The sequence below is a fragment of the Rattus norvegicus genome, chromosome 7 (genome assembly GCF_021556685.1).
Source record: "Rattus norvegicus strain SHRSP/BbbUtx chromosome 7, alternate assembly SHRSP_T2T, whole genome shotgun sequence".
NCBI classification, from domain to species: Eukaryota; Metazoa; Chordata; class Mammalia; order Rodentia; family Muridae; genus Rattus; species Rattus norvegicus.
In genome coordinates, this window is record NC_141540.1 from 137,781,729 (window position 1) to 137,807,049 (window position 25,321).

At 45.8% G+C, this 25,321-nt stretch overlaps 1 protein-coding gene across 3 annotated transcripts in view; it reads right to left on the reverse strand.

The window, feature by feature from the left end:
- The window catches only part of Slc38a4 (solute carrier family 38, member 4), a 59,748-nt gene that overhangs the window by 19,337 nt on the left and 15,090 nt on the right, over positions 1-25,321 (reverse strand). For 2 of the 3 annotated variants that reach the window (NM_130748.2, NM_001439665.1), the window contains 3 exon segments: positions 514-629; positions 1,118-1,208; positions 4,599-4,736. In NM_130748.2, coding sequence (NP_570104.1) covers positions 514-629; positions 1,118-1,208; positions 4,599-4,717 — 326 coding nt within the window. In that variant the 5' untranslated portion in view covers positions 4,718-4,736. 3 annotated transcript variants of the gene reach the window in all.

The following is a 25,321-nucleotide window of genomic DNA, read 5'->3' on the forward strand; positions in this document are numbered from 1 at the left end:
GTGTTGCCACTGAGACGTGTATAATACACCGGCCCCTGTCACAGAGGTCATGGAAGGCTGCACCAAAGCAATGCTCTGCTGAGACATGAGGTGTTAATGAAATGAAGGAAAAGAAGGCTCTGAGGCCGCATGTAGAGGCCAGTGTTGGTGTCCGGTGCCCAGAGCCACAGCGAATAGCATTGGCACATACAGGGCTCTTAGGTGACATGAGTTATTTTTCTCCTGACATTATTCAAGAATTTGGGGTGGGATACTTCTGATTGCTGAATGCTATGCTACTTTAAGCACCCGTCAAGTGACGAGACACCCCGTGAAGTGGTGTCGCCTTCCTGCAGAATGATGGGATGGCGTGACTTTCAGCGGCTGGATACCCAAACCTTCCGCTACTTGGCGTAGAAGACAAGGGCGACTCACCAAGACTCCCTCAGATTAGTCTCGTTCACAGAGAGCTTTCATGAGGTGTCAGGCTACTCACAGATTTGGCACCCCACACAGACATGTATGTTCACTTACACAAAAAGGACGATCCCCGTGTTGGCCATGGCGTAGGACAAGCCCAAGATACCACTGCCCATGATGGCGTTACTCAGGTTAAAGGAGGACATTCCAAAAGAGGTCGTTCCAGGGTGCTTGAAAAAAAGAAGTGCAGCATAAGCAAATGTTTGCCAAAGGGTCAGTCTTTGCTTTGGTGACTCTGCCCACTATCTGTCCTGAGACTATATCCCCAAGTGGAAGGGTAGAATAAAACCATAATGAGCAAAACCCATTAATCAAGGAGAGCGTGTGCTTTGAATGGAACGCAAGGCTTGGCCTCAGCATAGATCGCAGGAAAAACTAGAAATACAGATGAGCGATAAAAAGGGGGGGGGGAACGAGGTGTGGCCGCGGATTACATTTGAGTTAGAATGATTTCTTGAAAAAACAAATAAATTTCATAAATGATTCATGCGGCCATATGGCAAACGAGAAAAACAAGCCTTTATTCCAGTAACGGCCTGAATAAACAGAGAATGTGCTGATGAAGGCTTGGAAAATTTCAATCACACTGTTTTCCCACCGGGACCTCGGTAGGTCAGACACCCTCTGTCCTGTTTACCTCCTGAGAGCAGTCACTTACGTGCTCATCCGCGTAATCGGTTAGCGTCTTCTTCCCCAAAAAGCCATTCGTCAGGAACTTCTGACTTTCGGCATCTTCATTAGCAAATTGACTGTATGAGCACAGGAAAGGAAAGAAAAAAAAAAAAAACAGAACGGGGAAAGCCCCGTAAATGCTCTGACTTGCATTTAAGATCATGGTAATGTAACGGACTGAATCAGGGAAGACAACGTCCAAGCCGTGCCTCCTTCTCTCCCCCTTCTAGACCGACCACTGAACTCTTCATGAACGGATTTGGGGAAGGAGAGGGTGTTACGAGGAAGGACATGCTATCATTTGAACATTGTGTATGCTATCTCTCTTTCGCCCAACACTGACTGTGCAAAGAAGAGATTAATTACCTGGGCTTAATTTTGTCCCCTCTTAGGAGCTCTTACGTACAGAGCCAGGGTCCCAGAGGTTTTAACACTATTGTCCTGCCACAATGAGGTGAAACTTTTACTACTACTACTACTACTACTACTACTACTACTACTACTACTACCACTACCATTATTATTATTATTATTATTATTATTATTATTATTATTATTATTTTAATGGTACTGGAGTGAAGCCTTCTTTAAGGCAAGGGTTCTGTATGGCCACAAGCCCTAATTTTACTGACACAGCAAATACGTGGTAAATGTTCAGGCTGTCCTCTCAAATGATGCCCAACATATCCCTGTGAGGGGAACTTCCTTGGTCCTACTTAAAGGTGAGGTGACTGCATTCAGGAAAGGGAAGGAGCGTGTGTCTACCTGCCGGACATATCCTGTGGTCTGTCCCTTCATCACACAGCCCCAGCAGGGCTCCGGACTACTATACCCCCTTTTCCAGGTTGCATCTGCCCATGCCTGTATTTCCAATAGGAAGACAGTTGCATAGCAACTCGGGTGGTACTGGGTTGCATGTGTGTGAAAGCATGTGCACGCACGTGTACACTAATTACTCTTAAAAGGTATTCTGGTTATTATTAGATAATAAAAGAAACTAGGGAACTTATTAATGAAACCAAGGTAATTGGTAGAAAAGTTGGGAGAGAAAGTAGACTTTGAAAAGGCATGAAGTCGGGGTGGCGACAACAATACGGCATGACTTTAATCCCAGCACTCGGGAGGCAGAGGCAGGGGGCTCTCTGAGTTGGAGATCATCCTGGTTTACAGAGAGAGTTCCGGGGCAGCCGCAGATACACTGAAAAACGACCTAACTAGCTATCTAACTAACTGGATAACTTGATAACTATCTATCTAGCTAACTAACTAAATGAATGAATAAAAATTTATGAGCCGTACAGGCTCAGGGCGGTTATGATTTGCCTGGACTCAGGCTGCACAAACTCATGGATGTTGTCCCCTTCCTGTTCTGGCCAGTTCCAGCAGGCACATACAGGGGCTTTGAGGCCATGGCCAGAGGGTCAGTCTCACTTTCGAGATGCCTGACCAGCAAGGCCAGCCGCCACCATTACAGTTTCATCTACAAAAAAAATATAACACAAGCCTTCGTTGCTACATCACAGGGTCAACTCCGCATGTGTCTTGAAAAGATGTTCTAGCTGGCACTCGGGGGTTGTTTAAGGCATTTCTCATATCCAAGAGTAAGACCAGACAGCCGGCGGATGGTTTTAGGGAGAAGACCCTTGGAATTAAAAACAAAAGCGAATCGCTCGGGGAGATCCTGACGAGTTGTCTTTTATGACAGGAGCTAATCCTAAACAGACAGGGAGAAGTCACTGCAAACAGCCCCAGCAAAAGAGGCGTCATGAGGGCGGTGACTCTCGGACAATAGAGTGCACAGCAAGGTAAGGCTGGGACACATCAGGTGCACCCACAAAGCTCTGCGTGTTTCTGGGGACACAGAGTAGGCAGCCCCAAGTGTACAGGAGAAGAGCACTCCCTAGCCCTGCCCGATGCGTTCCTCCCAAGAAACCCGGAGCCCTCCGCTGCTGCCTTGTGATTGAACTGTCGGTGTTTGATACGCCAGCTCTGAGGGGCCGTTACATAACGGTCACAGTTGGAGCCTGGAATGGACGATAGGGTACAATGGGATGAGGGAACACAGACACAAGTGTTTCTCCCAGAACAGTCCAGCACTCTAACCTGACTCTTCTCAGCCAATGAAAGTCTTCACTGCACTGGGTTTTAAAGAGTTAGAATTTGGAAGTTAGGAAACTGTTTCTGAGATGTGACACAGACATAAAACAGACCGAGATCGGACAAAGCACGTGAGGGAAACCCTCAGCGGGTTAAGTGCTTGAAGGCAGACCCAACATCTAGTGAAAGCACAGGGGAAATGAGCTCAACCAAAGGCTACAGTAAATTGAAATTAAAAAGAAAATGCACAACTACGCTTTCATTCAAAACCAAATACAAACACAACCCATCTATTAAAAGTGAATATAAAAAATCACAAAAGTGACAACCGAGGCACAAGCCAGCAGCTAAAAACAATGCATCATTGTGCAGAGCTAAGATGATGCTGTGTGAGGTTTAACAGAGGCATCCACTGTGGACTCGGGCTGTTGTTGGGATTAGATCCCCTTTAGCTCCTCCACCCCTGCATAACTCACCTGAGTGCGTCAGTATCCAAAGAACCATGGGTTTGGGCCAGCACACCAAGAGCAATGATGGAGAGGAGAAAGAACCCAGGATTGCTAAATATCACTTTATACACTCACTTATTCTTCAGAAAAGGTGTCTGCTTGCTGGCCCACACTGCCCAGAAGCTCACGAGAAGATAAATGGCCCCTAAGTCGAGCAGCCACTCTGCAGACATCAGTGCCCCGTGCTTTATTTCATTCAGGAGCCACTGAGTCTAGGGACTGACCTCCGCTGGCCCCAAACCCTGAACACTCACTGAGTCTGTAGGGACAGCACTGCTTCCTGATTGCCCTTCCCTGCCTGTGTGAAGGAGGCTGTGAAAGGTCCTTATCAGAAACGACATGGCTTCTGCAGAGAAGTGTGGCTGGTGGAGGCATATAATGACCGGAAATTCAGATTGAAGGTTTAACGGGCTGAGAATGAGCCCTGGATTTAGTGAGTGAGCGACCCCGTGATAGCTTGTGAATGAGACTGTTCAGGACATGCTTTTGGAGCAAAAAAACAAAAACAAAAACAAAAACAAAAACAAAAACAAAAACAAAAAAAACCCAAAAAAACAAAAACCAAACAAACAAAACCCCTCTGTAGACAGACAACATTGAGAGCACAGTCAAAGGAGGAATCCCCCAAAAGATAAAGGGAGGCACAGGCTGCTCTCAGGGAAATGTGGGTTACATCAGCAATGGAGACTCGGACCTTGAAACTTCAGTTTCCAACCAGCCACAGGGCTAAGGTGTCAATATCAACATTGTTATCTCCTGTTGAGCCGTAATAAACGCAATCATTCCACCAGGACCCTGGTTCTCCCAGCCCATGGCCCATCTCATTTCTCCACGGAGCCTCCACGGTTTTTCACCCCGTACCTGTCCATGGCTCCCTTCTCGGAGTTCCCCATCCCGGTGTAGCAGCTTTGAATGCTATCCACGCTGCAGCTGTCCTCGTATGGTTCGATGTTGACACTTCTCAGTTCTATGGGGTCCATTTGACCTCACAGCCCTTTCCTGTGGACAGAAAGGACACTTCAGTGCAAATAATACCCGGCACCTTCAGCTCGAGGCTTTTCCATTTTGTTGACGCTCAGAACACTCTGTTCTGAGAACAGAGCACAAAACACATCGTTACAATTTGCTCTGAATTGGATCGATGAATCAGAATCCCTTTGTGAGGATGCTCGCTGTAAAACGTGTAAAGGAACAAAACGAAGTTCTTGAAAAACCACACACACACACACACACACACACACCCTGAAAGTTTCCCTCAGCTACTACAAAGAAAGAAAGAAAGAAAAGGATGAGAGAAAGAGCTGAAAGGAGGGAGGGAAGGAGAGGAAACGAAGAGAAAAGAAGATGGAGATATTTTGCGACCGGCCATGGGAATAAAAAATTCCATGGTGGAAGGAAACACGGTGCTGATTGGGTCTCTGTAAGCTGTTGCATGGTGTTTTCAAATGGAGGGGAGAGGACAAAAGTAAATTATTGACAAAGGAAGAAAGCCTGCCAGGTATCCCTACAAGCAGCAACTAGAAAGAACATTAGTGCCTTAATTTAACTGAGCATCAAGCCACCAAACTGCTCATTAAAACATGGCCCAGGACGGGATCAAGGTAGAAAGTCGTGTTCTAGGAATTTCGAGTACAAGCCACAGCAGAAACCTCTAACACACCAAATGCTCGGGTTCGCCTTGGCGTGTATGACGTAAGACATCACCTACATCAAATTGAAATGTAAACTAACCACAGAGACATTCATCTTTTATACTGCACCTTGTCTTTTAAGTCATGGGTCTCAGCGCAACTTTGGACCTCGTTCTCCCTGACAACAAAGGGATGAGGGAGACCGGCTGGCTCTGCCTTGTGTAAAATATCACAAAGCATCCTACGCTCCTACGCTATCGATAGAAATTTCCTGAGATGCTCACACTGGATGCGGTCAGTTGCTGTTGAGCTCTTATACTGACAGAAATATAAATATACTCTAAGGGAGTGGCTCTAACGTGTGAGCTGCCCACCCGCTAAAGCACATACTGAGCAGAGATACAACGTGGAAATTGCTGTAGAACTCAAAAAGCCACAAATCCCAAGAAACACGAACCTACACAGGAGAATGCCCCAACCAACTCCAGCAGTGTATTTGCTGAAGGCAGCTCGCACGCTTGAGCATGGGACCTGACGTTATGAGAGCTCAAAACACATGCGGACACTCCCAGCATTCATGTCAGTCCCCACAAAAACGACAAGATTCCCAAGTAATGTAGCAATATAGAGTAGGTTGTTAAAGTTACATGATGATCATAATAATATCCAAATAAGGAAATAGCATCTATAAAATAAGTATGTTGTAAAACAAGGAAAGTTTAGTTTATGCAAAAGCGATTCTAAAAATAAGAAAAAAAATAGTTATAGGAACAGGTGAGTCGGCTGGAGAGAGAGTTAGGAAAGTGGGAGATAGAGCCGTAGAAATCACTCAAATTGTAATACCAAGGGATAAAGAGTCAAAAATGTGAGGGAGAAGTTAAGAGATTGACACAGGGTCTAACAGTTGTTCTCAAGGGACAGAATCACCAGATAGACAGACTGTAAAGAGAAACTAACAAAGAACTGGTTCAGAATTCAGGAAAGACAGCAGCTCCCAGAATTTCAAAGAGGACAGACGTGCATTTCAAGCCAAAGGGATGAAAATGAATCCTTTATTGATATAAGACAGAAAGTCAAGACGAGACTATTTATAAGGTTACAATGTTTCTAACTCTAGAGACACAATCTCCATTTGCCCTCATAAAAGTATACTTTGAATTTTGATCTTTTCTTTGGCTGTGTACAACTCCTTTTGGACACAAGGGTTTAGTGGTGAGCTCCAGGGTCAGTCAGCTATGTCCTCCTGAGGGTAAAAACAGCCCATTCTCCAGTTTGCTGTGGGGGTAAACCGTTGTGCTTGTGAATGTCCCTCAAAGACCCATGTGTTGAAGGTTTGGTTGGTCAGCCTGTAGCACTACTAGGAAGGAGGGGAAACTTTAGGTCACTTTATATCCTGCTCACTGCCCCCCTCCCCTGCCCTGTGGTAAACCAGTCTCTTCTGTCACGTGCTACACAGCCTTGTAAACAACACTCCCACAGATCCACATCAAGAAGGGCAAACCAATGGAGGCTCTGAACCTATCCACCCAAACACACCCTTATTCCTTTAACTTGGTTACCTCAGGTGCTTTGTCACAGTAACAGAAAGCTGACTGTCGCAGTGGGTTAGATGTACTAAATACATCTTCATCTTACGGATATTTTCAACTCAAAATAGATGGATCAAGTTGTTGTTTCACTACAAGTCAAGTAGCAACCATGGCTTCCGTTCCTTACGTCACCTCCGAAACAGCAAATGTATCTTAGGGTGTGTTTGGTTTCTGACCCCAGGACAAGGGACTGAGGTACATATTTTACATACCAGAGCAGACCTGGCCTCCAGGTTCTCCCAGCATCCCTCAGTTCCTACCTAGTATACCCTGCCCCCAACCCTAAACTTTCCAGCCCCTTCCCCCAGAGGCTCCTCCCTGTATAATCCAGACATTTTGGTTTCTCTCTCTCTTCTTCTCATCTCTGTGTGAGAACCCCCCTCTCTTTTCTCTCCCTCCCCTACACTCCTTTCCCTAGAGCGACTTCCCTGGTCCCAGTTGGGGCCCGAAAACTCGTCCACCAGAAAGCAGCGTCCCAGTAAACCTGCCTTTAATACAGTCTAATCTGGCTTAAACTGTCTCCTCTCACCGGCGGGGGAGAGATAACCTATCAGGGTGTATCTTTATTTTTCAACCTAGCTAACAGGTTTCGGCAACAGCGTATAAACTGAAGACAGGACAGCTCCGAGATGCGGTTGAGGGGAAGGTTTTTATTGTGGATACGAGGGAGAGTACAGCCATGGGCATCTGGAAGAGTCTGGAGCTGCGGGAGAAAGTAGGAGACTGAACATGACCATGAGAGGAGAGAGGGGAGTGGGAGAACGAGAAAGGGGAAGAGAGGGAGGGAGGAGAAAGAGGAAGAGAGAGAGGACAAGACCAAAATGGGAGGGTTATATAGTGGGAGAGGGAGAAAGAGGGAGGGGGAGCGAGCGCGTAGCCCAAAAGAAACTGGGGGAAAGGAAGCCCCAGAGAGCTGGAGAAGTTGGGGGGCAGAAGAGCCAGGATGAGGGCACGAACTCTACGACAGGTATTTGTGATGTTGGGAGAGCATGGAGTCCCACATACACTTTAGTACACTAACCAGCCCCACAGTCAGCCATTGCCCCCAGTTTCTTCTGGACCTGACGCTTTTAATTTCAACCTATATTTTTTCCCCTCACCCTCTTCCTTAGTTTCAGGTCATTTTTGCTGTCTTATTTTATGGACACCATGCTCCCCAAACTCTTTCTAAAGCGACTGAACTGCCGTGTCCAATACTCCCCACTGCTCCCTAAGTTCCATGTTTCATGAGGAGAGTTTGCACATCTGGAGGTTCCCCTCCCCCACCCTCCCTGTTGCTGGTTTCCCTTAACCTCCTGTGATCACAGGCCATCTGCTGTGTTTATGAGTGAAGAGCGTATCGGTCGGATTAGGTCACTGCGTTTTGTGCCACCGTGGGCTTGGTTGGTTCATCGCCCTCTGCTCTCTTGCTTGTCTTTCTGGTTCCTCTGCAGTGTGCAGGGGTAGGGAGACCCTGAGTCGGGGAGCAGCACCTGCAGGACCCACTCCTTTGTATAATTGCCACTGCGTCTGGGCCTTCTGTTAAAAATGCATCTCTCACCCCTCATTGAACGAGCTTTTTTTTTTTTTTCAATTCAAGGAAGCTACTACAGAAATCCCTAACTTGTTCAAAATATAGAGCTTTCTAGTGGCCATAGGACGCACAGTCCAAGCCGGCACATATACAACGTAAACTCTAGATGTCAGGTTCAGGGAATATCACCGAAGAAGAAAGAACCGAAAGAACCAGAAAACCAGGACTCCTGGGATTAGATGGTGTCTTCTAGACATCGTCAGGGAAAGCGTGCCCACGAAATCTCAACAGGGCCGCCTAAACGCGATGTGCAGCTGACACGCCAATTTCGGAGAGGGGAACTCTCACGAGGCCTACCCACGCACAGACGAAGACACAAGGCAATCAGTGGCTGGGGGGAGAGGGAGAGTCAGTCCCCTCCAGGGACGAGCCCAAGCGGTCAGCCCTAAACACACAAGCAACCCTAAGTGGGCTCCGAAGGCTTTCAGAAATGTTTGTACTCTCTGTGCAGCAGTTCTTACTACAGAAGAAGAGGTCATGAGCTCCAGAGGGGGTAGGACACAGGAGAAGTTGGAACAGGGAGACGGGAAGGGTGAACATGATATACAGTACTCATGTGTGAAAATTTTCCCCAGAAAAGATAATTTTAAAAAGGCAACCTGGGGTTGGGGATTTAGCTCAGTGGTAGAGTGCTTGCCTAGCAAGCATAAGGCCCTGGGTTCAGTCCCCAGCTCCGAAAAAAAGAAAAGGAAAAAAAAAAGGCAACCTAAATAGACTACAGTGCTCCAAAGTGAGATTCTTTGGTGAATATTGTCACTGGTCACCTGTGACCTCGGCTCCCCCTTGATTATGTTGGCATGGCTTGATGCTGCTACAGAGCCCCCTCTAGAAAAAACTTCACGTACCCTGGGGCTTGTTCCCTTTCTCGGGTTTCCCAATCCTCCCTTCTGGCTTCTTTGAGTTCTTCAAAGTCTCCATGAGCTGATAACATCACCGGCTCCTCCTTGTCATACTTTCTATGGGCTTGGTTTTTGTTTTAAGTCTCCTTGCTTGATTCTCTAGAGGCAATACCCCATACCCACTCCTGACTACTTCTAAGACTTTAAGGTCCGAAGGTAATGAGGCTAAGAGATAGCCAGAATGCTGGTAAGACGCCGTACTTCAAAGGGAGACTCCACAGGTATGTTCCTGGGGAGGGGAAAAATAGTCTTTGAATCAATAGTGGACCTAAGAGATAGCCAGAATGCTGGTAAGACACCGTACTTCAAAGGGAGTCTCCATAAATATGCTTCTGGGGGAAAAAAAAACGTAGCATTTGAATCACTAGACCCAGTAAAGAATAAATTCTATCAGCGATGCCTCTGAGCCTGATAATCTAAACAGAACAAAAAGGTGGAGGGGGGATGGGGAAATCCACCTTCTCTCCTAAACCTGGAACACCCACCATGTTTGTTTCCAGGCCTACTCACCCAGGAGCTTATGCAAATAACTACCTGGTTCTGAGCTTGTGAATAAATTATTCAACCAAGTTTTCCAGTTCTCTACCTTACTGGTGACAGACAGTGCGACCACTGGGTCCTCATCATCACAGGGGCCAATCCCCATAATATCTTGAGAGCCTGTCTCTTAGCTCCTTGCCTACTGCTTGCCTCTTACCTGTCCTGTTTGGACTTTGAGTGCACACAGCAGACATACCACTCTGCCCAGGCTTCTCTAAGTCATGCTTTCATGTGACCACTGGCCTAGCTGGTACCGCCACATCTCAACATTGAAATGCCACATGTCTAAAATCTTCCTCGTCTTCCAATACAAGCCTCTCTAAGAATATCGACACATGAGTGCAGCTCCTTGGACCAGAAGCAGGAGTCTAATGTGGCAAATATTCCTTCGATCCCAACTTCCAGTCCTTTACAAAGCCTGGATGATTTTACAGGCAACTCAAGTTTTCTCCAACTGGTCTACCTTGTTCCATGTTTTCCACCACCAACCACTCTAGTAGACATGACCTGATCGAGCTCCTCGAACACTCTCTTGCCTGCCCTATCCCATATCCAGTCTGCACACATAGGTTCTCCACACACAAGCCAGAGTGGCTTGCTGGAGCTCATCCTATCCTCTCTTTGCTGGATGCCTTCTAACAACATCCATATCAAACAAGCAGAACCCGGCTGTATGGTTTTTAAAGTCTGTGTTTCCCCAGCCTCTGCTCATATCTCGTGCCACGCCCTCCTTGTCTGGTGTCTATAGCTATACTATAGTTTGAGGGGATAGACTGTGTCCTGTCACCCAGGCCATCTGCACAAACCAGTCACAGTGACTAAAACGTCTTTTCTTTTTCCACGATATCTTTCCATCAGCTCTCCCATCTACAGGACTACAAGAGTCTACCACAGAGTCTGACCCGGTCTGAGAATCAGGGAAGGCCCTCTGTGGAAGCTCAGGTCTGAGAACTCTGATCACGCTTCAAAAAATCTGAAGCCGAAGTTTATTTCACTCCACTGTAGCGGTCTCATTACATCGCTCGCCTGAAACCATGTTAATCTCGGGATCAAAGCCACAAGTTACCAAACCTCATGTGGTGCCTACTCCGTACAGCGGGCCAAGAACTATTTTAAGGCTTTGTATAAATCACCCCGGGGAATCCTCACGGCAGGGCGCTGAGTAGGTACCAGTCTTGCTCTTGCATATACGGAGGAGAAATGGACATTTGGGTTGAGTGGCCGTCACCTACTGCTCCTTCCACAGAGAGGGAACGCCTGAATGTGGAACAGGGCCTCTGGCTTTGGTGACAAACAGCACTAGGTCTAAATCTTGGCCAAATTACCTAACTGATGACTTCCAGCTTTCTGGAAAAAAAATGGGAGTAATACCATTTACCACAAAACTAGCATCATGAGAGTTTAAGTACGGTAATGTTTGTCAAAGGTTAGCACAGAGGAGGTCCTCAGTACACTCGATCCCTTTTCCTTCTTCCAATAATCAGAATCCCACCAATGTCTTTATCTACATTGGACCATATGCACTAGCACATGTACTTCATCTTAGACAACCTGACAGATGGCTTTTTGTTCCCAGAACTCTTGCAAAGCTTGTAAGTAAGGTGGGGAAGAACTTATTTCTATAGTACTCTCACTATATATAATAAGAGTTTGAGCCCTCAGCTCCCAATCCTGATTTTGGCCATTGCCAGGCATCAGTCACAAAATGTGTAGCCCATTTGCATCTCTGAATACCTGACTACTGATCTGGTTTAAAGGACTAACAGCTACAAGAGCGATTTAAACAGCATTTGTATCACAAAGCAAGCGACTGGAAACATCTTGGTCACATTGTTGCTGCCAACATGTAACTTCACATTAGTAACATGAATAGACTTTCAGCATGAAAGTGTTTCACCGTGGCGTTCAGCAACTCATTCAGCAAATGTCAAGAATGAAGTGCAAACCGGAGACTTTGGAAATCACAGAGAATGGCTTAAGACAGAGCCCCAAGCACAAGGAACCCACCCTATTAAAGCAGGAGCTTTTACAGAGAGTGCGAGGAAGGTTCTTGCTCTTACTCTCTGAGTAAACACTTGCTGAAAGCAGAAAGAAAGGAAAGATGCCTGCAACCACCAGGGCTGAGAAGGCCCTTTCGTGTAGCTCTAAATTTTGCTCCTTGCCTCAGTACTCCGCAACTCAATTTCCTGGGAGCTCACTGGACACGGATAGTCTTTTCAACCTGGACTCCCCATCACAAGTCTTTGTTCTTTATCCCCCTACTCAGATCCAAGAGAACGAAGCCTACCAGTCTTTCAACGTTTATTTAGAATGCATCCACCTCATAGTCACCCTCGATCACTAACCTGGAGTGATGTCCCCATGCCTTTCTGGACTCCATAGTCTTTAGCAGCAAATTCCATCACAGCTGTCATTCACAGAGTCACTGGGCATCTTGTCTTTCCCATTGCCCCTCAGAACCTCTTCATGCGTTGTCTCCTCTGCGTAGAACTCTCTCCTCTGTACTCTCAAGGAGGCCTCTGAGGCTCAGCTAGGGTGACTTGAGGGAATTAAAAGCCATGTGGCTGGGAAGCACCTCTAAGACTCACTGAAGGAGAGTTCCCATGTTCTCCCAGCATGCTCTCCTTCCCCTCTCAGGACTCCTAATAGTCCATGCTTACACTTTCACTTGTGGGCTTATTTGACAAAAAGCCATCTGCCTAGCCAGGGAGGAAGCTTCCTGGGGATGGGGTGGGTGCCAGGTTTGCAGACTCCTAGCATCTGGTACTGTGTCTGCTGTTATATTCTGCAAATACCAAAGCAATCTGAAATTGTGTTCATTACAGACATGGGCATACGTGCTTGCTGGTTTGGGGCATGCAGCGGGAGAAGGTGGGTATGCGTACCAAGGAATGACACTAATGCCTCAAAATTGAGCAGCAAGTTTATCTTGATGACCAAGAGAAAACACAGTACAGGCATGCTTCCACCACCACCACCACCACCCCGCAAATGCTGTAAATGTATCTAAAAGTCAGACTTATGACAGACTTGTCCTTCAGCCTTTCTTTCCATTGAAGTTCAATCTCTCCATGACTAAGTAGACTAGAACTAACAGCACAGGCAGAGCTCGGAAGCTCGTGTGTCATCCATTATGTGTGCAGATGCAAAGTCAAATTTAAGGTGGTACAAGACACTGTCATGTTAGTGTTAGGTTTTAAATCCAGGACAAATGGCCTTTAACCTATCAAAGTGGATGCTGGCTTCCAAGTTCTCCTGGTATCCCTCAGCCCCCAGTCCCTCCCAATTAGAGTCCTCTTGGCTGGCACACCCACCCTCTACCCTGAACCCTCCACCCAGGGGCTGGGCTGCTCTTCTCTATGCAATCCAATCATTTTGGTTGCCTGCTGTCTGTACTTTGGGCCTCCTGGCTACTGCACCTGGTTCCCCTCTGTCCGCCCCCTGAACTGTCTCCTACCATCCCAGGGGCAGTGGCATACTGCGCCCTTTCCAGTTTACTGCCTTTTCTCATTCAGTTAGCAGACTTTCAGTTTAGTGCATGTACCAGCCGGTGTCTCGAGCAGCAAAGCCCTTACAACCAAACCCTGGTTATCGAATGTGTTAGGGTTTCAGCCTTTGAATTGCTGCTAAGGAGCTCGTGGCGGAGGGTCCTCAAAACGAGAGACTTCTCAAATGCTGTGGCTGTGGCTCAGCACCAACCCAAGACCCCACAAAATGGTAAACAAAACTGCCCTGAGTCAGACACCAGAGTGGTGACCTTCTGTGAGGACGGCAAACATTTGCTCTGCCTGATAAGTGACAGTGGAGGGAGTTAGTGAAATCAGAGTGGACTTTCCACCGCTGCCATAGGTCCGGTCCTTCAGACCATCTCAGTGTTGACCAGTCTACTCCAAAAGCCGGGCAGAGGCAGCTGACGGCCAACGTGGCAGTGACCCTTGGGTTGGGCAAGTGAGTAGCAGCAGCCCATGCGACTGAAAACCGAAATGTCTTCTATCTGAAGAACCAAATAAAAATCGCATCTGAGGTGTGCCTTAGACAAATGGCGGTAGCGTTCTCGCAAAAATGCATCTGATATTACCTCCGTGCTAAAGAGCCTCTGTTTCCACAATGGAACACTCCTACTCATAGCTGGACAGCAAAACAAACTGTTCCTCCAACTCACTGTTTCTTACTGACACATGGAAACATTTTTGGGACTGGGGAGATGACTCCCATCATAAAGCGCTTGATGCACAAGCATGAGGACCTCAGTTTGATCCTCAAACAAAAAAGCCAGACACGGTGATGGGTGTCTGCAGTCCCAGCTCCAAGGAGGCAGAAGACAAGAAAGCTCATGGGACTCACTGGTCAGCCGGTCTAACTAAATCCACGAGCTGTGGGTTCGGTAAGGAATCTTATCTTTAAAATGAGGGAGAGAGTAGATAAGGAAGACCCCCAGTGTTTGACTTCAGTATTTTAGAACTCCCTTTATCCCATGCTGACCCACAGCTTAGAGATAACACCTACGAAGAATGAGAACGTTAACAGCCTGTGCTGAGGCTCTGTTCTCAGCCAGGATTATTGCTTAGCAGGTGAGAGAGGGCGTGTGACTGTCAACCCAACAAAAGTACTGCTTTGAGTCTGAGGCCAGCTTAGTCTATGGGGTGCATTCTAGGTCCCCATGGGCTGTTGTGTGAAGCCCTGTCTCTAAACAACAAAACAAAAAAAATTACAATGTGCAGTGGTAGGAATAGAGGACCATTCATGAAATTGGAACATGCTTTCTTCCTGACAGACTTTTTTTCCCCCAGAAGACATAGTTATCATAAGCAGAAACCCACAACTAATCTTTGGTCCTTATTTTCTCATACAACAGCCAGCCTATGGGACATTCAGCATACAAGACCTTGTCAGAGGAAACTCTGTGTGAAACTCAATTAAATTAGTGATGTCTAGGAACTCACCCAGACTGTGATTACAGTAGATTCCCAAACGTCTACGCTCCATTACAGATTCAAGGCCGCCTCTGGAGAGACCCTTTTTCTTTTTCTCCCCAACATAAATGATTTTCGCTTCCTTCAAAGCAACTGACATATTAAAAATAACAAACTCAATAACCTTTGACACATATTATAAAACGTAGTCGAAGAAACCCTTAAAGTCTGACTATCACAACCCTAAATGATGCCCTCATATTTTTTTAAAGTACCTTCTACAAATAATTTAAGCAGAAATCTAGACCGGAGGCATTACGGAAGAATTGCAGTCTCTTTAGAAATCCCGGCTAACTTCATTTAACGTGTCCAGAAGGTTCACTGTAAGCCACCGTACAGGAAAATGAGCTGCTTCTTGAGATTGGGGTGTTTCCAGTGGGTTCTAACACTCTTGGTTTTGCTTTAGTCTTTTTTTTTTTTAATAGCAACCATCGCCAATTTCACAATCAGATACTCAATGTATGGCTGTGCAAAGCCTCCGCCCACGTGGCCATTTAGAGAACAGCTGTTTCTAGGCTGCCGATTCTACATCTTCACAGCTTAAAGTCCTGTTTATATTCATTCAGTCCCATGGGCTCATGTTATGATATTGCTTTTAAAATATGTCCTTTTAAAAATGTCCTTTTTAAAAAAAAATTATTGATTAAAAAGACAAGGAAGACAAATCTCAAGCGCTCTCTCTCTCTCTCTCTCTCTCTCTCTCTCTCTCTCTCTCTCTCAAAGGGAAACACTCATCCACCCCACCTTCACTCATGGGACATCCTTTCTGTGATCAAGTTTCTGTGGGCTTGGTTGCATTGTGTCAGCTGAAGTCAGGACAGTTATACTTGAGCGTCTTTCCCTAATGGTTAGCCCGGTCTATGACTTAGCAGCAGCTACAAGGACTGAGAGCGCCTGCGGGCTTCGCAGGGCCTCTATTCCCCTATCATCCACCATCCAACTTTCTGATCAGACCCAGAACCACTGGCAAAAGAGATGTGCAGCTGGGAACTGGGTAAATAATTTCAATGTCCGGTAATAACGTTGGGTTGATCTCTTTAAGCAGACAGTTATCCGTGTAGTATTTTCGCTCATTTTAATTTGTAATGAGTAAGCAATCGGCACGCTCTAAGGAAGAAAGCAAGCACGACTGTAAGCCTGTGAGCACGTATGTAAAACGAACTGTACCTTAGTTATTTATCCAGTCCTGTGCAGCCTTTCATGAATTGTTTGGGATGGCAGACCCCTGTCAGAGGTGACTTATCTGAACTTTTCGGAAAGCAAGACAATAATTTAAAGGCCAGTGGGAGTGAACGACATGAGCCAATCAACACCATCACCTGGCCCCAACACCTCCCTCACCTCTGCTTGCGTCAGCCTAGAGGAGAGGCGCTGACTTGGTCCGTTGCTGGTCACTTGGCTTAAACAGTGGCCACAGCGATTTCTATTTGCTTTTAGAATTTTGGCTCTCGTACAAGGAGGTTCTTACTGAAAGTCTCACTTCGGTGTCTCACAGCATAAAAAGCATCCGTTGTGTGGTCAGGGGACTGATCTTAGAGGCTTCGCTTCTCAGGTTCTATGATCGGACCATATGAAGAATTAGACATTTAAAAAGTCACACCGTAGGATGTCGGAGTCAGAATGGAAAGGTGGTACTGGTTACCCGGGAGGGTCATTTATTTCCTTTGCCTTGCTGACCCATTCGGAAGCAACTTTACAGGATGACAGAACGTCCAACAGTACCGAGTTACTCTAGGTGCCAGGAGGTGGAGATTGTAGACCTTGTTGGCCATGGCTGCCTCGCTAGACGCCATGTGCTGGGCAAACAAGTTTAAACACCAGAAGAGGAATTTAATGTGTTGGCGAACAACTTATCTGCGATAAAAATTGATCAGCTAGACATGCTGATAAGGAGATGAGAAAGGAGCAGAAACCAACCCAGACCCGGGATCTTTGTCTTTTAAATGCGTATGACGTAAATAACGTCATAGCCAATCAGAAGCTCTGTTACAATAGAAGCTCTGTTACAATAGCCCGTCAACGCCTGTTCCTATAAAAACTAAACATTGTTTGTTCCATGGTTAAGAAAGTCCCAAACTGATGCAATAAACAAACCATCGGGGTCACGTGGACCCGCCCGCTCCCCTCGCCCTCTCTAGCGTGCCCGTTTGATTTAGTAACTCTGAAATGGCACTCTTACCCTCACCCGTGACAGCGTGTTCTCTACTCTGGTGTGCTCTGGTTTGTTTTTGCTTTCCTTCTCTCAGATGAGTGCTATCATAATTCATCGAGAAAAGACTACGCCTCGTGGATCTCAGGGAAGTCGGAGAAAGCACTCCTTTTTAAATGACCGTTTCGACCCCGTAATTGCCGTCCTTCCCATTTAGGAATTCATCCCGTTTGCAAAGTTACCCAATGAAGATGAGAAGAAGCAAGAAAGATTTGCAGTGGCAACTGTGAGGAAATCAAATGCTTCTAGCAAAATCCCATTTCTTGCTGGGTCGAAAGAGCCAACATGATGTCATCCCGATAGGAGAACTTTATTGGGTCGTGTCTTTATATTAAATGGGGAGCCAATAGACGTGTATATACTCCAAACATTTTACTTCCCTCAACATTTCCTGTGTCGACTTTTATCATTCTTACGTCCAAGTGCACACGGAATTAAAATTAGCACACTTCCCCAGTCTTTTTTAAAAAATTCCAATTATGTGAAAAACTCTAATCATGAAATGCATAACACTTCTTAAAATCAAGTTCACACACATGGAAACTAGCCTGTTGGTAGACATTTCCACACATTCAAATGCCGCCAACTCAGTGGAGAAATTGTATGATCTGTCCTGGACAAAAGGCAGAAGACTTCCCTTCTGTAGGAAAAGCAGGTTTGCAGGTGATAATGTGACATTCTGATGATGCCTCCCACTAATGATGTCGTAGTGTAATTTCACATACATCCGGGGACAGATGTATGCCATTTTGACTTTTAAAAATGTAGTAAATACAATATATTCAGGCAGGATCTAGGACGGTTGGATTGTCGTTGTAGACAATAGTAAAGGCTCACAAACGCAGTCTCTTACAAGTGAGAATGGACAGGCATGATGTCACACACCTTTAATCCCAGTACTTAGGAGGCAGAGACAGGCAGATCTCTGAGTTCAAGCCCAGCCTGGTCCATAGAGTGAACTCTAGGACAAACAACAGCCATGGCTGCATAGAGAGACCTTTTCTAGATAGATAGATAGATAGATAGATAGATAGATAGATAGATAGAAAAGTGACCTCGGTCTTAGATATGGCTAATAGGGCAAATCTGGGTACTGAGGTGACAATTTAACGGACCCCCTTTAAAGGGAACCCATAAGTAGATAATTCCACCAATGGGGACAGGCGCTCATGGTCTCCATGAGCACTTGGCTGGGACTGAGGCTGCTGCATGCCCACATGAAGACATCCTTAGCTTCCCAGGCTCTGTCACAGTTAATACCAGCTTAACTACACAGCGTCCCCTGGGACTTGTCCAACTGAGGAGCTGCTGGGGGCTGCGGTCATCCAGGAAGTTCTCAGGGAGATCTGGGGCCTCTGGTTGAGATTCCATCGGGCAGAGGCCTCCTGAGTGAAGAAGGATTCGTTCTGACAACATGAGATCCCTCCTGGCCAGAGTGGAGATCCTCTGACCCAGACAGGAGAACAAAATGAAGGAATCCAAACAGAAGGAGAGAGTTTGGGAACTCAGACGCTTGTGATGAGGGACCTTGAACCTTCCCAATAAAGCAGTCAGGGTAGAGCACAGGGAGATGATGGAGTTGGAAATGGAGACAAGTGTGACTGACATGGTGGTTTGGGGTTTAATCTACCTGTCTGAGAATGATGACTGAAAGGGAGAGAAATAGAAAAATTCATTTTTTGAGCTCATGATACATGCTATGAATTTTATATGATTGAATTATGAGAAACCAGAAACTTGAAACCAAATCTTCTCCTCACATAGCAGAGAGCTTCCATTTATTTATTTGTTTATTTATTTATTTGGCTGTTATCCACACAGAGAGAAGCTCCTAGAATATGTGTCCCCCAAAATGTTATTAATTGAAAGCAGAAAACTATGGAGTTACAAGAGACTTAGAACATGTCAGTGTGTTGGATCAAACTTTGTCTTGCCTGTGTTTAAAAGAACAAAGTATCCAATTGGCGATTTCACCTGCAACAGTGTCCTCAGAGAGATTGGTGCAGGCTGTAACAATGTCCTCAAAGGACTGTCACAGGAGCAGCTTAAAATCAGTCAACAACCAAAACAAAAACAAAGACCCAGGCAACCCGAGCCCAATCACATCAGCACTTTGTACCAGAACAGGGCAATAGAGGAGGGTACAGGAAGGTAACCTCTTGTTCCCATCTTGACTATAGCTGAATTTCTGACTTTAGTCATGGGACAAAATAACATTTAGCTATAGCCAAAGTCAGGGAAGACACACAGACCCAGTGGTGGCTAGGAAACAAAGTGGTTTACTTTTTAATCCTTCCACAACATCCACACGCTTTCTCTTACTTGCAACCACACACTCCTTGTTCTGGTTCTGTCTTTAATTTCTCTTCTTGGTTTCCAACCTTCCTTCTTGTTTCTGTTTGTTTGGTTTTGTTTGTTTGTTTGTTTGTTTGTTTGTTTAAACTTTCCTAGGCTCTGTGTTATGTGTTTATTTAAATCATTTGTTTATAGAGATCGAGTTTCTGTATGTCGTCTAGGGTAACCCTGTACTTGTGACCCTCTTGTCCCTACTTCTCAAGGGCTGGCATTATGGGTCTGTATCACCACGTCTCACTTAACTTCTCTAGACCCTGCTGTGTTCACGAGGTTCCAGTCTTCAAAAAGAGTCACCGTTTGTCATTTCCAGCCCTTGAGGTCATCAACTCAAAATCTAATGCAGTAGATGACAGGCTCTCTGGTATGCTCTCACAGCACTTTTGTTGTTCCAAGTATTTTTGTAATGGTTCGGGTAAATGACTATCCACTGTGCCAACACACCAAGTCTGTCCCCGCACATGGCGGTTCACAGCATTCAGCAGCAAGCAACATTCTGCCACTTCTGGGGGATGCAGTTTAAAACAGGGTTTCTCTGTGTAGCCCTGGCTGTCCTTGAACTCACTCTATAGACCAGGCTGGCCCCAAACTCATGGGATTAAGGCTGTGGGCCACCACCGCCCAACAGGCACCTTCCCATGCTTCTGTAGTCTTTGCCTAAGCTCACCCAAGAATAATAAAACCAAGTAACAAAATACAAAATCGAATTACTTTCAAGAGCTACATACATCACCTTAATTGTAAGCAGAAAAGTATGGCTATTTTTCCATCTGTCTGCCTGCCTGCGCACGTGCCTGTCCGTCTTCCTTTCCTTCCTTCCTTCCTTCCCTTTCTTTCCTTCCTTTCTCTCTCTCTCTCTCTCTCTCTCTCTCTCTCTCTCTCTCTTCTTTCTTCCTTCCTTCCTTTCTTTCTTTCCTCTCTTTGCTTATCCTTGGCTAGTTTCCAGCTTCCTGTACAGGTGAAGCTGACCTAGAACTCCTGATCTTTCTGCACCCACTGCATTCCAAGGGTGCACCGTCACACTCCATTTAGTCTCGGCTGGAACTCAGAGCTTCCTCATCCACACTACGCAACCACCACTCTTCCTGCTCTGTCCCAGGTCCCCTTTAGAAGGTGCCACGTGCCCATGGCATGTCGGCCTAGTAGAGGTATTTTTTGAAACAGGAAATATATTTAATATAACAAAATGTAAAAGAGGATTTTTAAAATGTAGTGCATTGCAGATGCCTCTATTTTAAGATTTAGAATTTCAGGACATCTTTTTCATTGTAACACACCCCCCCACACACACACACACACAGATACCTGTAAGTTCCACAACTTTGTTAGAGCTCTCCTGCTGGTTCCTTCAGATTCCTGATGTTTCTGCCCAGTGGAATTCTGCAATGAATGCTTTTACATCTTTTTTTAAAAAAATGTCTTAGCACGCACGCACGCACACACACACACACACACACACACACACACACACACTCACACACACACACACACACACACACACACACAGTAAGTTACTGTATGTTTAGCTTCATCCAACGAAATCTTCAAAAGTCAAAATTTATGACCCTCACAAATATGAGATCCCCCACAGGGCTTCTGAGCCTAGGTCTCGGGGTGGGAGGGGGCTGATTTTCCGTTCTGAACGCTCCAAGGGAATGGTTCCAAACTGACTGGAAACTTCTCAGGGAACTGTTACCTTGGTGGCACTCGCCTCTCTTCAACCCAGCCTATGCCACCTCCACGATTATACAATGGGCTATTTTAGAAATGTTTGAGTGACCAACAGATACGTTGCAACATCAGCAAACAACTTTGGTAAAGGTTGACAAATGTATTGACTCTGCCACTGACCGAAGTAGAAAACTGTATTTAGCCTCAGCTGACAGAAGCACTTGTCAGAAGATAGTCTACGGCCATGATATTTTTGTTTTCCCCTTGGAAGCAGACCTTTCTGATCCATCCCATTTCTCAAACTCGCATCGAAATCACGCAGGGGAAAAAAAGTGTCGAAAACCCATTCTTCTCAAGTGGATATGGTGAATAGAAGCACAAGGCCTTTAAAACTTAAGGGATGGAAAAACTCAGACAACCTGGAAATCCTAAATATTCAAGCAGACTTCTTAAAAGCTTTGCCCGAAATAGCAAGTTTAGCCTTTAAATTTCCTCCTAGAGGGCTGTGGGGATGGATGGTTCGTGGGTAACGGGCTTGCCATGCAAGTGTAGGACCCGGCTTCACACCTCAGAACGATGGGCAGGGTGTGATGTACCGTGTACCTCCTGATGTTCTTCTGACAAGACAGGGTGTGGAGGCAGGAGAATTGTCAGATGCAGCAACAAAGAAATGGCCTTAAGCGAGGTGAAAGGTGAAGAACAAGCTCACCCTCTGACGTACATGTGTGTGTGTCTGTCTGTCTGTCTACCTGTTTGTCAGCACGCACCTGCATTTAAACAGATTATACAAGTAGATTATATACATAATCACATACATAGATTATATACTTAAAAATGTCTACTAGATAAAATAGCATGGCTCAAAGCTGTACAGGGACAGCACTGTGTCCGACACAACTAATCACCCTGCCCGTTTCTGGTCTTCATACTGATACCGATAGAGTTGCCGTGGTTGCCTTTCAAGTTAATAGCAACTGGCACTTTAAACAACAACGGCAAGCCACATTGCTCTGGGTCCCAGGTCACTAGTTCCCGTTGCTTTCTTTCCCATCCGCAGATGTGTTCCTTTTATAAAAACAGGTTTTCTAATGAACCTTCAGTTTTGTAACGTTATTAGCTACCAGGCTTTGTAAATGTGGTATTGGTCGGTTGGAATCTGAGCTCTCAGCAGATCCTCAAACTGTGGCCCAACAGGCTGTTAGTGAGTGAGTAGACTAGGCACTCCTGGCAGGACTTGAGAAGGGAATGTCTGTCATACTTAGTGACAGTCTAGATCTGGGCTATAGAAGAATCTGTGTCCCTGCTGGCCAGACCCGTGTGGACGCTGGCCTCTAAGCATCCCATCCAGAATGCTAAACTAAGGGCTCTTTGCTGCTAGGCTGCCATGCAGCTCCTATGTTGTGGCTGGGCCCCTAGTGTGCACTGACTAGAGGTGGGGTTTTCATGAGGTTCTAACCTAATCAATGGATTAACCCCTTCCTAGAGCAAATCATAAGCGAATGGATTATTAGAAGGCGGTAGAAACTGTTCTTGGTTTTGCTTGGTAGCCTTGGCTATTCTAGAACTCACTCTGTAGATCAGGCTGGCCTTGAACTCTCAAGAGATCTGCCTGCCTTTTCCTCCCAAGTCCTGGGATTCAAGGCACATGCCTTTAATATGCCCTTCAGTAGAAGCTGTTGAAGTTGGATCCTAAGTGAAGGAAGCGGGTCACACGGACGCACCTGTGAAGGACGTATCTTGCCTAAGGCCTTCTCTTCTCTCTGACTCAAAGCATGAGGTGAACCCCTTCACTCTACCACGAGTTCCTCTGCGTGATGCTCTGCCTCACTCTGTCCAGAAGCCACAGAGTCAAGTGACCACTGTCTGAGGTGTCTCGAACCATGAGTCAGAAGGATCTTCTGTCCTTTTAGCTGATTTTCCTCAGATATTTACACTTAGCAACAGAAAACTAACACATACATGCTTAGCAGACTCGTTCAAAGGAATCTGAGCGGGGTGGGGGTAGGGTGAAGGTGGGGTGCGGTGGGGGTAGGAGGCTGTGGGGGGAGGGGAGGGCTCTTGATGTTTCTGCATACATTATCTGTGAACAGGTGGGGGGGTGGACACACAGTTTCTTGAAGTGAGTCTCTTCAATGGAGAGAATTCCGGTTTCTGACACAGAGATCACTTGCTTTGCTGGCTTCCAAGAGCTCCTGCTGAGTTCCTGAGAGCCATGCTGCACTCATTGCCCACTCACTGACAGTCTGTTCTCCTCAAGGAGCTGGGCAGTGCCCAGGCTGTCAACATAACTCAGCTTTTTGTAGTTGGGCTACTTTAGTTAAGAATTATAACTCTGGCTCGTCGGTGGTGGCTTACACCTTTAATCATAGCACTTGAGATGTAGAGGCAAGAGGAAAGAATCTGAGTTCAAGGCCAGCCTGGTCTACAGGATGAGTTCCAGGAGAGCTAGGGTTACACAGAGAAACTGTATAATAATAATAATTAATAATAATAATAATAATAAAGTGGTTATATATAAAGAATGAGAAGTCTTGAGGGTGAATATAGAATTAACAATACTAATCTTCCTTTAAGCCAATGTCTTGACCTATTATTCCGTGGCATAGGAGCTGAAGGGAGTCATTCAGACAGATGGTATATTTAGGTTTGGGGAAGGGTGTAAGTCTGTCTAGACAATCAATTTAAACTAGCTATAAACAGCTCACCATGTTTGCATTGAATAATGATAGTTGGTGCCGTATAAATAAATGTTGGATGAATAAAAGTTTTCGCTAAAGGCACTGATTCAAGCCACCCATCCAAACCTGCCTTTACACATTATTTATGAGGTCCCTTTCCACGGACTAGAAATAACCCCTTGATAGTCACCAAACTCCCATGGAGTCTCACCAACCTGACTGCTTATAAACATGAGTCAGACATGGACAAGCTAATGTGGATGGGTAAAGCCCATGATGCCTCAGTCCCACACAGACATCCAACAGGCAATGGTTGTAAGGATGCTGAGACCAAGAACAGCAGCTTTCCTCAGGAAAAGTATATCAGTTAGCTATCCAATGCCAAATGGTCACCCCTGAAAACAGCAGACAGACAGAACAGGTTGTACACATACACTTAGGAATCTCTGTAACAATTGTTAATAAAAAAAGGCCGTGGATTGGAAAAAGTGCAAGGAGAGTATATATATATGAGGGCTTGGAGGAAGGGGAGGGAAGGGAGAGTAGTGTGACTGTGTTATAATGTCAAAATCTGAAAGAAATAGTTTTTAAGAGACGTGCAGATATCCTAGGGCAACAGACAGAACCATTGAGCACAAGCTACGTTCCACATGTTTGTGGAACTACCATGTGAAGAGCTAAAAACCTGAAATTCACAACTCTAAAATAAGGCGAATGCATAATTACAGCTCGACCTGATCAAATGTCTTCCTGCTAATAACCTCCTCTGCCACCAAAACTACCAACGTCTTAACACAGAGTAAGTGGTAACCATACTTACATAGAAATCAGAGTGGCCAAAATGTTTGTTCGCTAGGAACCTGTTCAAGACCCATGTTCAAGTCTCTGTTGGCATAGAATTTCGATTTCAAATATTCAGATTTAGCTCTCCCCGTTACAATTTTCGCCAAAAGGAAAAGATGCGTGGTGTTTAGTGCTGTTTTCTTCCCTGCTCCCTATCAATCCACCACCCCCATTCCATCAGCAAGCAATGATTAGGCACCTGCTGTATAGAGCAGCGCCTCTCTTCTCCACGGCCCTGGTTGGCTTCCTGCTGCCTAGTGAGCGGCTGTGTTTTCCTATGAGGGGTCACAAGCCTTGAAATTCTCGGAGAGCTTTAGAGTTGAGCTGATATTAACATAGTGGGTATGTGTCTATGTATGAAACTTTGCGTTATGTTACACAGAATGCTGTTTCCACACTTGTCCCTTATACACTGTAGGACTTCCTGTCCACAGAAGCTGAGCTTCTCCTTCGACTCAGGTATGGAACGCATGCGCAGTTGTCTCCCTGTAGTTCCAAAGCCTCACCAAATACAGATTGGCTAAAGACACGAGCGCAGTGACTCTGGCATCCACTTTCAACCATTCTGACAGGAGCCCCGGGAGCTTAAGGTCTGGTTCCTTTGTGTTTCTACCTTGTGCCTACTT